The sequence below is a fragment of the Rhinatrema bivittatum genome, chromosome 1 (genome assembly GCF_901001135.1).
Source record: "Rhinatrema bivittatum chromosome 1, aRhiBiv1.1, whole genome shotgun sequence".
In the NCBI taxonomy this organism is placed as follows: domain Eukaryota; kingdom Metazoa; phylum Chordata; class Amphibia; order Gymnophiona; family Rhinatrematidae; genus Rhinatrema; species Rhinatrema bivittatum.
The window spans coordinates 262,290,329-262,305,217 of record NC_042615.1 but is presented as its reverse complement, the minus strand read 5'-3'; the positions used below and the strand labels follow the sequence as shown (position 1 = coordinate 262,305,217).

The 14,889-nt window shown below is 43.2% G+C and overlaps 1 protein-coding gene across 2 annotated transcripts in view; it reads right to left on the bottom strand.

Moving 5' to 3' along the window:
* The window catches only part of SIGLEC1 (sialic acid binding Ig like lectin 1), a 147,272-nt gene that overhangs the window by 91,611 nt on the left and 40,772 nt on the right, over window positions 1–14,889 (bottom strand). For both annotated transcript variants that reach the window (XM_029594240.1, XM_029594246.1), the window contains exons 6-7: window positions 6,448–6,702; window positions 4,646–4,945 (exon numbers count right to left, since the gene is read on the bottom strand). In XM_029594240.1, coding sequence (XP_029450100.1) covers window positions 4,646–4,945; window positions 6,448–6,702 — 555 coding nt within the window. The remainder of the gene's footprint in view (window positions 1–4,645; window positions 4,946–6,447; window positions 6,703–14,889) is intronic.

The window sequence follows — 14,889 nt, the reverse complement described above, 5'->3', positions numbered from 1 at the left end:
TTTCTCCTTCTATATTTTGATAATTATTCAATAAGAAAATGGTTATTAAACCTTAAAACAAGGATTGCTACACAAGGGCATGCCTAAAGCATTTGGCACCCCGAATGAACCCCTCACTCACTTCCTTCCTACCCCATCTCTAATTCATTCACTCCCTCCTTACAGCATCCCTGGTTTATTTTCTCCCCCTCCCCCCCACTGATTCCCAGTTTATTCACTTCCTTCCCCCACCCCATCCCCCAATAATTAAAACTAATAAGGATAGAAAAACCCTCTGCTCTCTACACCAGAAAGCTTTTGATTTCCAGTCCCCCCGTGCTTGTCATAAATTAGTGAGGGTGGCACAAACTTTCTTCACACAAAAACACACATAACCCAGGCAGGCTCCCATTCACACAAAGACACAAACACACACACCCACACAAAACCCAGGCAGAATCCCATTCTCAACAAAATCCAGGCAGGCTCCCATTCACATACACACACATACATACACAACCTTGGCAGATTCCCATTTGCACATACATAACCCAGGCAGTCTCCCATTCACACAAAGACACACACGAATGCACAACTCAGCCAGGATCCCTTCACACATGCAGGTTCTCATTCACACACACACACACACACATATGCACAACTCAGATAGTTTCCCATTTACACAAAGACACACACGAACACACAACCCAGACAGGATCCCATTCATACATGCACAACCCAGGCAGCTCCCATTCACACACACACACATAAAACCCAGCCAGGTTCCTATTCACACACACACACATACACACACACACACACACACATACACCCCAGGCAGGTTCTCATTCACACACACACATATTCCAGACAGGCTCCCATTCATACACACATACACATACACAATTCTGGCAGGCTCCCATTCACACACAACCCAGGCAGGCTCCCATTCACACACACACACACACACAAACCATTCAGACTTCCCTCTCTTTTCTTATGGAGAAAGGATCCTCGGGGGTTTCATTAACTCCTCCCCCTGCCTCTGCATTGAGGGAAGCGGGTAGGTTTCCTTCTGCAGTACCTGGTGGTCCAGCGGGAGTCCCGGGAGCGATCTCCCGCTCTCGGGCCGTCAGCTACCACTAATAAAAATGGCGCCGATGGCCCTTTGCCCTTAGCATGTAACATGGTATCCGTGCCATTGGCCGGCCCCTGTCACATGGTAGGAGCATACAGACATACAGACACTCATGCGCACACACTTACACACAGATAAACTCTCACAGGCTGCCCTGTACGTATATACACACATATACAGGCTGCCACCCACACTCAAATAGACACACACACACACACAAACACACACATGTACCCATACAGACACATGCTGACCCCCACACACATACACATATATACGTTCCCCCTCACACACACACACACACGTAGGTGCTCACACAGGTGCACACACACACACACAGGCACACAAACAAATACTTAGTCTGCCCCCACACAAATAAACGTACAAGCTCCCCCCACACACATATACACAGGCTCCAACAGACATACATGCACATACATACCCAGCCTCCCAAACACATACACAGGTTCCTACATACACACACACACACACACACACATACACACACACAAACATACACGCAGACACACACGCACACACATACACAGACTCCCCAACATGCACATACAGACACAGAGGTTCCTGCACAAACATACATAAACAGGCTCACCATACACAAATACATGTACACAGAATCAAACATACACACACACACATACATACACACACATACACAGGTCTCCCACAAGCACATACACACTTAGAGGCTCCATACACACACACACACGCAGATTCCCCCATACATACTAACATTTACACATACACATGCACACACACAAACATACAAAAATGTATACACGCGCACAACTGCACACACATATACATACATATACTCACAAATTTACACACACATACAAAGGCTCCCCCATACATACATACTCACACACACGCACACACACATAGGCCCTCTTCTTTAACCATGGCCAGACTCCTTCTTCATCCAACGTAGGATGGGGTCCGCAGCAACCTTCTTCTTCTTTGGCCACTGTGGGATGGGATCCGTGGTAGCCATCCTGCAGGCCTCTTCAGCTGCTGCAGGATGGAGTCCCATGGTGACCAGCAATGGGAGATATCTAATATACTGTCAATGTAATTTATAGAGAGGTTTTCTATGTTTCTGTATGCTTTTTGTTAATTTACTTAATAAAGTAAAACAATATATATCATTTTTACTTTTGTTCAATTTTAATCTGTACATCTGTTATTGACCAGACAGCCCAAGCAATGCCAGGCACTTTTTGCCTGGCATGGGAGGAGGGAGGATGCACCAGAGGTGCAGTAACGCTGCTGCCCTCCTCCTCCTCCTTTTTCAGTCATTGGAGCCAGGGAGCAAGGGAATATGGGTGGGGCAGGGAGGGAGAGAACTTGGGATCATGGGGTCAGGGACTGGGGGTGTGATGGCACAGAAAGGGAGATCACGGGAGGGGGAATGAGTGAACCATGGGGAGAGGGCAGTGAGTGAACTGGGGAAAGTGGGAGCTTCATGGGGTGGGGTGGGGAGTAAACTAGGGTAAGTGAGAGTTTTTTTGGATATGGAGAGAGAGAGTGAATTTGGGTGAGTGAAAGGTTTGTTGGGAAGAGTGCAGGTGGATAAGTGAGGAAGGGAGTGACCTGGAGTGAGTGAGGGGTTTGTGGGGAGGCATCAGGTGAATGAGGGGTTTGGGAGCAGGTAGGGTTGAATGAACTGAATGGGGATCATGAGGAGGGAGATGACATGAGATATAGGCCAAACTTGATTATATATATCTAGAAACCAGCTGAATAAAAACAGTTCAAAATTCAAAATGTTTGCTACTGTGATTAGGAAATGCAAGAAATCCACCTGCAGAGAATGCAAGCAAACATTAATTTGCCTTTAGAGGCCACAAAAAAGGAATGGGCTAGTGAGAAAAATGCTCTAATTAGAGCAAAAAAGGAGAATATATTTGATCCTCTGCCATTTAACTAAGCACTTAAAAAGTGCAGACTAGGAACAATGCCAGTGCAATTTGTTGATGGTTCAGTTAAACTCTCACAAAAAAGGAATTAGGTAAAAGTAAAAACCATATGTATGGGTGTTACATTTTTACATAGGATTGTATTGACTTTCACCAAATATATTCTGCAGCTTACAAAGAAAATATCAGAAACCTTTTAGTGTGTTAAACTTTAACACGCATGAGAGAGAGAGAAAGAGTGAGAGAGAGAGAGAAACTCTATATAAAGCCTTCACAGTAGTCAACTATTTATATCACTAATGGAGGGTCAGCTAATAACTCGAGGTGAGGTTTTGCTGGTGTTTTAGGGTTTTGGCGCCCGTTTGACATGCAGAGTGAGATATACAAACAGCACAGTACACCTCAGTGAAGATTTGACGTCATTTGGAGTGAGGAAATTCTCACAAAGATGAGATTTCTACAATGTTCTCTCATTCTAGTTTGATGGACTCTATAACAGGGTACTATCAACAGGACAGATCACCTCAGTGAAGATTTGACATCATTTGGAGTGAAGAAAGTCTCACAAATATGAGATTTTTACTATGTTCTCTCACCCTAGCTTGATGGACTCTATAAAAAAAAAGCTTAAGACGTGGCTTTTCAAAATAGCTTTTCCTTAAAGAACTGATGCTTCTCACGGACACTATACACCGCATAACACTTTTCCTACCACAGTTATGAATGTTCTCCCCTCAGTTATCCAGTTGTTTTCTTATCATGTGCTGGTTTTACCTCTCCTACCTTGTTCATGTCTATTCCATTGTTTTTTGATATAACCCTGTTCAAGTGTTCAATGTAATTCTAACCTTGGTTCTCTGTAAACCGATGCGATATGTCCTTTTCATGAACGTCGGTACAGAAAAAAGCTTAAAATAAATAAATAAATAAATAAATAAATAAAATAAAGTACAGGGTACAGAGTGAACAGCACAGTTCACCTCAGTGAAAATTTGATGTCATTTGGAGTGAGGAAAGTCTCACAAAGATGAGATTTCTATAATGTTCTATGAGTCCATCAAGCTAGGGCGAGAAAACATTGCAGAAATCTCATCTTTGTGAGACTTTCCTCACTCCAAATGATGTCACATCTTCACTGAGGTGTACTGTGGTGTTCATACATCTCACTCTGCATGTCAAACTGGCCCCAGAACCCTAAATCGCCACCAAAACCTCACCTCGAGTTATTAGCTGACCCTCCACTAGTGATATAAATAGAGTCTCTCTTTCTCTCTTTCTCTCTTTCTCTCTTTCTCTCTTTCTCTCTTTCTTTCTCTCTTTCTCTCTCTCTCCATTATTTATGCAAAATGTATAACATTTTGATGAATCTAGGCCTAATATTGATGTTTTAATTATTGGAAATTGTTTCAAAGCCAATAAAACCACCTTTCTTAGGAAATCACACCAGTGATGGTCAATGATTTAATCTCCAAAATGGTCTTAAATTCTCACTTTTTTCCAGTTTCTATTTTCAGACCTTCTTACATCTTTTTACCTCTTCATAAACAGATAGTTCCATTTCAAACAAAGTTATTTAATTTAATATACTTACTCTCTATAGCAAAATACTTAGATGTCCCTGAAGTACCATAGGCATTTGTAGCTGAGCAAACATACTTTCCTTCATCATCCAACATGACCTTTTTGATCTCCAATTTCAAAGAATTGCGTGAAGAAGAAATGCTTAACCTCTGGTTCAATGCTCCATGGAAGCTGGTGGTTGCTATTAGCTTATCATTCCTGAACAGACTTATTTCAGAAAAAGGGATACTATCAACCATGCAGTGAATGATGGCCAACTTTCCTTCCTGAGTTTCCAGAAATGAGGTAATCACTGGAGTCCTTGGAGGATCTGCATCAAAGATGAGCATATTATTAAGAACATGAATATTTTTTTAGGTGAATAGGCTCTCCTTCCCCTTCTATTGGTCTATGGCCTCTCTCAGCCCTCCATACACACACTCTTACTCTCCCTTCTCAGTCACTATCTTCATTCCCCACCCCAAACCCCTGATCTCTCATTCCTCCTTAATCTCTCATCACCTCATTTCAGCCCCTTCTCTCATTCTTCTCAGCTCTCTGCCTTTATCTCACCCCTCTCAGACCCCTTCCTTGTCTCACACAGCACTCCTTCTCTCCTCTCAATCCCTCTTCTTTCCAAATCTCAATGAGCAATTAACCAAGCCAAAGTTTTCTGGAGAAGCAACACTTATGGAGACATGGTGCGCGTAAACATATCAGAAAGAATGCTAGTTGTCCCCATGGCAGCCTTTCCTACTTCTTTACTTTCTATGGCACCTGTCTCAACCTGAAACAGATGCCACATGGAAAGGAAGAGCAAGATGGAGGAGCCACCACCAGGACCGTGAGCATGCTTATTCAGAATCTCCATAGTGGGTTTCCGCCTGCTTGTTCACTGGCACTGTGCCTCCATAGATACAGTCGTTTCTGAAGACCTGACAGTTAATGGGATAGAAGTGGAATGGAAGCTGGACAGTTCAGAAGCCTCCCGAAAGAGACTTTGGTACCCGCAGAAGTCTGTAGATTATGTTTTAATTTTTTGGTCAACATAACTCCTAGAGGAGGACTGCTGTTCTAGTGTCATGGTAGGTTACTGCTTCCCGCTGCTGTCAGAAAGTCTGTCTATTGCACGGGTAGCATGCTACCAGACAGAGCTTCATGGGTGACAGTAGAAAAAATTCCATACACCTAAAAACTGTGAGATAATTTTCTCATCCTCCTGAATTTGAGCAGAATGTTTGGAAAGGTACTGTATGCACAAAAAAAATGAAATATAAAAGTCAATCTTGACATAATCTCTACTTATTTCTTTCCTATGTTTTTGTCCTTAAGAGTCAGATGAGGTAATACTTGACATACTGGGTAGCCTTCAGTATGGAAATAGTGTTAGACTTTTTGGTATTTTGCTATAAATTAAATTTGCCCACATTTTCTCATAACACATTTGGGGCCTTAATCACAAAGGGCTTTTCCCACATGGAAATAATATTAAGTGGGAAATTTTCATTCTCGCTGTGGTGCATGCAGGCCCACGGGTATTTTGTACCTGTGGAGCTTCCTTTTGAAAACCTCTCAGCAGAATTCTTTACCCTGTGCACTTTTCACGAACAAACTATGCGAGGTAAAAAAAAAAATAAAAGCACTGGGATTTATAAATGAAATACCCCGTGCATGCATTACTGGGCCTACCCAAACTCCAGCTCCGGCATTGCCCCTTTTATCTGTGGGGAAAAATAAGCTTGCGGAAAACCCTTTGATAATTTCTCATTTATTGACTGACTAAGGCCCTTTTGTTTTTTACTTGCAAATATAAAACACGAACAGACAACTTACAGAGTACGTTTAGAGTAATGGAGGGAGAGCTATCACTGCCCATGGCATTCTGTATTTTGCAATAGTAATAGCCAGCGTCACTGCTTGTGACATTCTGAAACATCAGAGAGCTTGCAGCATCTTCTTTTAGCCAGATGTTGTTCTTGTACCAGCTATAGGTGATCTCGTTTGTTGCATGACTAGGAACATCACAAGTCAAAGTGACTGCCTCTCCTTCTCGCATCTCTGAAGATGGTGTCATCACAATTTTTGCAGCTGAGAAGAATTCAAACGAGATATGTGAAGCAACTAATGTATGGATTGGTGCCTATGAAGTGTGCAAGAACAAAAATATTTTTACAGATGTTCAGAATCCTGTCACTGCTAGTTGGAGAGAACTCCATGGCTTCTATATTCAAAAGTTAGTAAAGTACAGTCATTAGCGATAGTGCACTTACCTCAATCATTTCTGCACTTTGTTCTTGATATGTTGTGAAAGTTCAAACAGGCACATATTTTAGTAAAACTATGCACATAGTAAAATCTAATGCATAAATGTCTGGGATAAGTGCACAAGTCAGACAATTGTAAGAGCATTTTGCTTGTGAGCTATTACAAATTAGAGATTAAGGCTGCTCAGTTTGGAGAAGAGATGGCTGAGGTGGGATATGATAGAGGTGTTTAAAATCATGAGAGGTCTAGAACGGGTAAATGTGAATCGGTTATTTACTCTTTCGGATAATAGAAGGACTAGGGGGCACGCCATGAAGTTAGCAAGTAGCACATTTAAAACTAATCAGAAAAAAATATTTTTCACTCAATGCACAATTAAGCTCTGGAATTTGTTGCCAGAGGAAGTGGTTAGTGCATTAGTGTACGGTTTAAAAAAGGATTGGATAATTTCTTGGAGGAGAAGTCCATTAACTGCTATTAATCAAGTTGACTTAGGGAATAGCCACTGCTATTACTGGCATCAGTAGCATGGGATCTACTTAGTGTTTGGGTACTTGCAAGGTACTTGTAGCCTGGATTTGCCAATGTTGAAAACAGGATGCTGGCCTTGATGGACCCTTGGTCTGACCCAGTATGGCATGTTCTTATGATTTATAGTCATTTAAAATGAATGGAATATACCAATGATATTTGTTGCTTTGTTTTGTGCCATTTCTAATCCAAAGAAGCAGAAAAAATAATTTTTTTTGTTTTGTTTCAGGTTTGCATTTTAGCATGTACTAAATTGTTTTAACCTGCACTGAAATGCAATAACAAATACAATTTTAAAAAATGTAAATAATTTTTTCCCATGCACATCCCAATTAAAAATAATGCCCCATATAAGTGTTTATAAGTATCATAAATAATAATAACATTAGTAATAATATGATTATATGAGGCACCTTTCATCCAAACATGGTTTTATAGTGGTGAATCCTGATGTTTCACAACTGTCCATGGAGCGAAAATGGATTCACTGACATTAACAAAATGGGCCCCTGGTCTGTATTTGCATATGAAGCCAGATGCAGAGAGGATGAAGTTTTCTCACTAGGCAACGTACATAACTAGTTTATTTGATCTGCAAGGACACACTGCTTACAGGGGCCTTTGCAAAGTAAGAAGTCTATTCTATGTAAACAGACAGAATCAGGAAGACAATGCTAGGCATGCATGTGTGTGAAAAGCAGACTTTCAGAGACCTTCAAAACTGCTTAGATTTATGGATGGTAACTCAGCCATCCAATAAGCAGTGACATATTTATCAGTCAAGGCATTATGGGACTCAGGTCTGCTCAGTGTCGAGCTGTTCGACAGATGAACCCCCAGATTGTGAGGAAGCACTAAGCTGTCCAAAGCGGGAATGAAGTACCAATCGCACCTCTAATCATGCACCTACTTTATTTTGCATTAGCTCACTGAATAGTGCATAGCAAAGCCCTTAAAACAGCAAGGAAAAAAAAATGGGGCTTGTCATCAATATCAATTCACACTATCAAGAAGATGACACCAAGTCATTGCTCTGCACCTTCCCGTATACAGAGTACTGCAGGACAAAGTTCAGTATAGCTGGAAGGCACGGCACGTAAGAAGTCTCCTTCCCTATTACCTCATAGCCAAATGCCAAACTTGCCTAGTTCCTCTCTTAGGACCTGATGAGTCCTCTCCAGGCTCAGCAAAGTGCCGAGACAAGCAGCTTGTGCTTCCCAGTGACAGGGATAACCTTCGTAACTTCGAGCTTCTCTTGCAGACCAGAAGCAGGGTTGCTTACTGTAGGAGTGGTGAGATTGCAGATTTTCTCCAGGGTCTGGTCTGGGTCAGTTAGCTAGGCTTTTTAGCAATTCTAAATGTAAGTCCAGGCTAATGTGATGTTTTATTATCTTGCTAAGTTCTAATCACTAAAGTATATTTAGTACAAATACTTCTCTGAGATTGTTAAATTGTGCTGGTTATTCCTAGTGATAAATCTAAAAATCCCTTACAATAAAATCTCGTATCTGAGACAAATGGTATTGTATGAATCCCTGCAGCTCTTGGGTTGTGCACAAGGTATAATAAGTAATATGTTTCTGTAGTATTCTCTATCCAGGGCAGAGAGAGAAGGGTGTCAGTACACAGAGGAAGCTTACACTTAAAAGGCTTACAATTTCATCATACGTCCTTTACAATAAGAGGACTTTGGGATCATAAAGTGCACACAGTAACTCCTTGGGTGAATCACTACTTCCTCTGAATAAATGTTCTTCCAGTCAATACAGAGCTTGGCTCTCCTGTTGTGTTAGCATTTCATGTGACACAAGTCTATATTCAGAAGAGATTTTCTTGCTCTCTACTAGTCGTAGTATGCTCCAGATGAATGCAGAAGTAATTTTCTTGTGGCCTTTTTGTTTTTGAAAACTGGCTGTCCTCTTATTTATTGACAACATACACATAAAATGCAAATTGCCAACAGTTACCATTGCAGGCGGGCAATTTCCAGATGCCTTCATTACTGCAAAGTCTAAAGGCACATTTCACCCAAGGGCTTTGTACCAATATTCAAAGAAAAAGTAAGCACAAACATGACCCCTGACACTTTTTCCTGTTCTGTGCTATGTTTTAATATGGGGAACTTTCCAGCAGTGGGAGGTCCAAGGAAGTATGAGGTAACGTGTGATGTTGTTTTATTGATTCTTTTTGAGCTTTTTGTTTTTCTCATTGTATTTATTTATTTATTTATTTATTTATTTATTTGAAGCTTTTATATACCGAGGTTTAGCGCATGCCTTCACCCCGGTTTACATTGAAACGAAACAATGATACATAGAACAAGTAGTGAAACAAAAGTATATGCATATAACAAGTCATGGAGCAGGTTGCAACAGGAAATAACTAAATAGTTTAAGCCAAATAACGAAAATGAATATAGAAACGAAAAACGAGGAAGGTATATACAAACTCATGCTCTAAATACAAGAAAGTATGAGTGGGAAATGAAGGAAAGAAGGGGGGGAATGGGTGGGAGGTAGGGGTCGGGGGGATAGAGGGGGAGGCAGTGGGAGGAGGAAGGGGTAAATATCTGCGGAAAAGAGAAGAGGGGAGAAGGAGGTGGAGGCTTAAGGCATCACAATTGTAATTTGCTTAAGTCATCATTGAAAGTCTGGCTGAAGATCCAGGTTTTCAGTTCTTTTTTGAATGATTTATTATCGATGATATTGGTTAGGTAGTATGGTAGGGCATTCCAGAGTTTTGGCCCAGCTATGGAGAGAGCTCTATTTCTGGTGTTCGTAAGCTTTGCCATGGGATATGTGGGTATTTCGAGAAGTCGTTTGTCAGAAGTTCTGGTGTTCCGTTGAGGTTTGTGGGGGTGGAACATTTTACTGACTGCGGAGTTATCTGTATTGTGTACTGCGTCGTGGATGATCGTCAGGGTTTTGTATTCTATTCTCTGAATGATTGGTAGCCAGTGTAGACTTTTTAATACTGGGGTGATGTGATCCGATTTTTTATTTCCGGTCAGCACTCTAGCAGCGGCATTTTGCAGTAACTGTAGTGGTTTTATGGTGGATTTGAGGAGACCTAGTAACATTGAGTTGCAATAGTCTAGGCTGCTGAAGATCAGGGATTGTAGTACTGTTCGGAATTCCTGATGGTGGAGGAGCGGTTTTAGGTGTTTTAGTACATGAAGTTTATAGAAATCTTCCTTGGTTTTGGTTGCTATGTTTGTTTTTAGGTTAAGATCTTTGTCGATCCATACGCCGAGGTCCTTTGTTAAGCTTTTTAGAGGTATGGAGATGTTGTTGATTAGAAGAGAGTTGAGGGAGATGGTTTGGTCTGAGACGTTTCTTCCATGTATATGTTGATATGAAATCTCCTTGACACCCATAATGCACTCGACCAATATCATTTTGGTTTCAGGAAATATCACAGCACTGAACTACTTCTCTCCAGTTTCGACACAATAACACGGGGTGTTGATCGAGGAATATCTTTTCTTTTCGTGTTATTTGACATTTATGCAGCATTTGACACTGTGGAATCTATTACTATAATTCTTTTCTAATTGGACTCCCAGCTTACTACATTCGTCCCCCTCCAAATCATCCAAAACACCATTGCCACACTCCTTACTGGAACCCCATCTTATAGCCATATTAATCTTGTCTGAAATCCCTACATTGGCTTCCAGTGACATATGATATTCAACATCCTCTAAAGTCTAGAGGATGTGAATGAAGAGAAGAGGCAAGGGGAGGCTTGCTTGCGGGAATGACAGCTACTACCTGGAGATTAATATCCTTATTCAATAAACATACACACAGTTAATGCGACTCCAATATTGCTCTATGATTCAACAGCAAGAGGAAATGTGGAAAAAAGGATTTGCATCCACAAAAAAGCAGGGGAGTAGCTAGCTTGTTACAGCGGTTACTACCCCAAATCAAATAAGCCTGATACTTCACTTGCAATGCACATCCAGCATAGCTCTCTCCTTCAACGGCAGGGAAAATGAAGAAAAGATGATTTATATCAGCATCAACCAACAAGGAATGAATTACATAGTCTGGGTAAACAAATAAGCATGGGTGTAGCTTGCTTGTTACGGTAGCTACTACCCCGAATCAATTAAGCATGATACTTTACTGGAATAAGTATCCAGCGCAGCTCACTGCTTCAGCAACAGAGGGAATTAAGTAAAGAGGATTTTTATTCAGACAACCAACAATGGCTGAATTGCACATGCAGGGTAAACAAACGGGAGTAGCTTGCTTATTACGGCAGTTACTACCCCAAACCAATTAGCTAAATACTTCACTTAGATGCAGCTCCAGAGTAACAGATTATGAAAACAAATAGGTGTGAAAGCTTGCTGGGCAGACTGGATGGGCCATTTGGTCTTCTTCTGCCGTCATTTCTATGCTTCTATGTTTCCATATAAACTTGCAACAATCATACATAACATCATTTACAACATTCAATCATCTTGGACTGCAGATGCACTAAAAATCCATGCTCCTCTAAAGTCTTTGAGATTTTCTAATCGAGGCCTGTTGGATGTTCCCTCCCCAAGGTTAACACACTTTGATGAGGCAAAAGAGCATGCATCCTTTTCCGCTGGACCCCTTCTCTGGAATACCCTCCCAAATGTACTAAGAGCCCTCCGTGAAAATAAATTCTTCAAAAAAGCCTTCAAAACACATTTTTCAGATAGCTTTTCCAGAATCTGAATAATAATTCGATTTGACCTAGAGTTTCAATTGTGAGTTGTCCATGCTGGTGTTCCTGTTATGAACCCTCCTGTAGCGGTGCTACGGGAGGCTCCTTACCTCTTCCTGGAGGCCGCTCCGAAGCCAGGGTCTCGCCTACGAACTATCCAGGATTTGCTCCAGGGCCTGGGTGGCATCAATGTTCTTGGGGCCTGCCTGAGGCTTGCTTGCGTCTGCATGGACTTCCTGGTTTGAGCCACGCCCTTTTCCCTAGGGGCCGGCCCGCAGCACTCCTCCGTAGTTATAGGGCCAGCTAGGTGTGGGCCATACAAACTCCTTCCAGGGAGTCACCAGTCTGCAGCCCTATAAAAGGACTTCAACTTCCAGTCAGCCTTGCCTTGCATTGGAGTTACTTCATCTCTGGGAGCTCCTGCTGTCCAGTGCTCCGACAGGCCTTTGTCTTCGTGGAGCTCCTCATCTCGTCTGTGTCTTGAATCATGTCTTCATTGCCTGAGGTCCCCGTCCAGGTCTCCTGGTGTTTCAGCTCCTGATGTCTCGCTTCCTGATGTCCTAGCCCTCCTTGATGTTCGTGCTTGCTCCGGAGCCTTCTGTTCTGCCGGCCGTGGATCTCCAGGTGACGCAGCTTCGTCATGGGAGATGCCGGCAGTGGACTGGTGTCCTGTGCTCCTAAGACATCTTGTCCTGCCAGCCCTTGTGGAGCTCCGGATGACTTCTGGCTCCGTCGTCGAAGTTCTGCCTCGGCTGGATTATTCCCTGCGCTCGTCCCACTCTCCGCGTGGTCCGTGACCAGTCTCCTTAGGCTGTGTAGGGCGCGCAATGGGACAAGGTGGTCCACGACCAGCCCATTGGGTCCGCCCGTGAAGGTCGGCTGTGTAGGGCACCCTGAGAGACAGTGCCAATGTCTTCCTTCCCAGTTTCTCGTCTCGTCTGGACTTCATCAAGTTCCTCACCTCTGATGCCGTTGCATCCGCCCTGGTGTCATGTCTTTGCTTCAACCCTAGTATGTGATGCCGTCGCATCAACCTTGGTGTCATGTCTTCGTGTCAAGGCCTCCTTCTGCCCTCATCCTCAGGCCAGCCTGCTGCTCCATGTCGATTCAAGCAGCAGGTCCGAAAGGGCTCGGAACAGTCGGAGAACCGTTCCCCTACCAACATCATCTGTTGTTGGCTCTGGGAGCTTGCAGGCCTGGCAGAAGGTAAGACTGTGTTCTGCCATGCTGGGACATGCCGTCAACCCTCGGTTCAGCCCTGGATCCGTCTGGGTTCGGGCTGAGGCCCAAGGGCACTCTAAACACCCCCGTTTCTAACAGTTCCGTTTGTGTCTTTCATGCTGACAATGTTTTATTATGTATTTTTTAGGGATGTGAATCGTGTGCCCTATCGTCTTAACGATTGAAATCGTTTGTCAGGAGAAGAAAATCGTGTTTGGCACGATTTTTTAGTTAAAAAATCGTTAAAAATCGTTTTTTCCGATTAGTGCGCACTAACTCGAGTTGCACACTAACTGAAAATGATACAATTTGACACTTTTCAGGTCAGTTAAGGTCAGTTTAGGAATGAATATGTATTCCTATTGGCTGCCCTCTTATTTATTCATGTTACCAAGGTTCCCACTGACAGTATATGGGGGATGGGAAATGGAAACAGTTGGTAGCTTGACAAAAAAAGTAATGTGATCAGTCAATGTGACTAGAACTTGTGCCCTAACCCTGATACCAGGGGTGTTGTGATCTTCCTGCACACAGTGCCCTAACCCTGGCACCAGGGGTGTTGTGATCTTCCTGCACACAGTGCCCTAACCCTGGCACCAGGGGTGTTGTGATCTTCATGCACACAGTGCCCTATCCCTATTAATACCAGGAGTGTTGTGATCTTCCTGCACACAGTGCCCTATCCCTATTAATACCAGGAGTGTTGTGATCTTCCTGCACACAGTGCCCTAACACTGACACCAGGGGTGTTGTGATCTTCCTGCACACAGTGCCCATCCCTATTAATACCAGGAGTGTTGTGATCTTCCTGCACACAGTGCCCTAACCCTGACACCAGGGGTGTTGTGATCTTCCTGCACACAGTGCCCTATCCCTATTAATACCAGGAGTGTTGTGATCTTCCTGCACACAGTGCCCTATCCCTATTAATACCAGGGGTGTTGTGATCTTCCTGCACACAGTGCCCTATCCCTATTAATACCAGGAGTGTTGTGATCTTCCTGCACACAGTGCCCTATCCCTATTAATACCAGGAGTGTTGTGATCTTCCTGCACACAGTGCCCTAACCCTGACACCAGGGGTGTTGTGATCTTCCTGCACACAGTGCCCTATCCCTATTAATACCAGGAGTGTTGTGATCTTCCTGCACACAGTGCCCTATCCCTATTAATACCAGGGGTGTTGTGATCTTCCTGCACACAGTGCCCTATTCCCGATACCGGGGGTGTTGTGATCTTCCTGCACTCAGTGCCATATCCCTGATACCGGGGGTGTTGTGATCTTCCTGCATACAGTGCCCTATCCCTAATACCAGGGGTGTTGTGATCTTCTTGCACAACACCCCTGGTATTAGGGCTAGAGCACTGTGTGCAGGAAGATCACAACACCCCTGGTATCAGGGATAGGGCACTGTGTGCAGGAAGATCACAACACCCCTGGTATCAGGGATAGGGCACTGTGTGCAGGAAGATCACAACACCCCAGAGGAGTGAGGGTCAGGCAGCTCCCCCCTGTCTGTGAAGCCAGCCTCTCACTAGTAATGCAGGCGG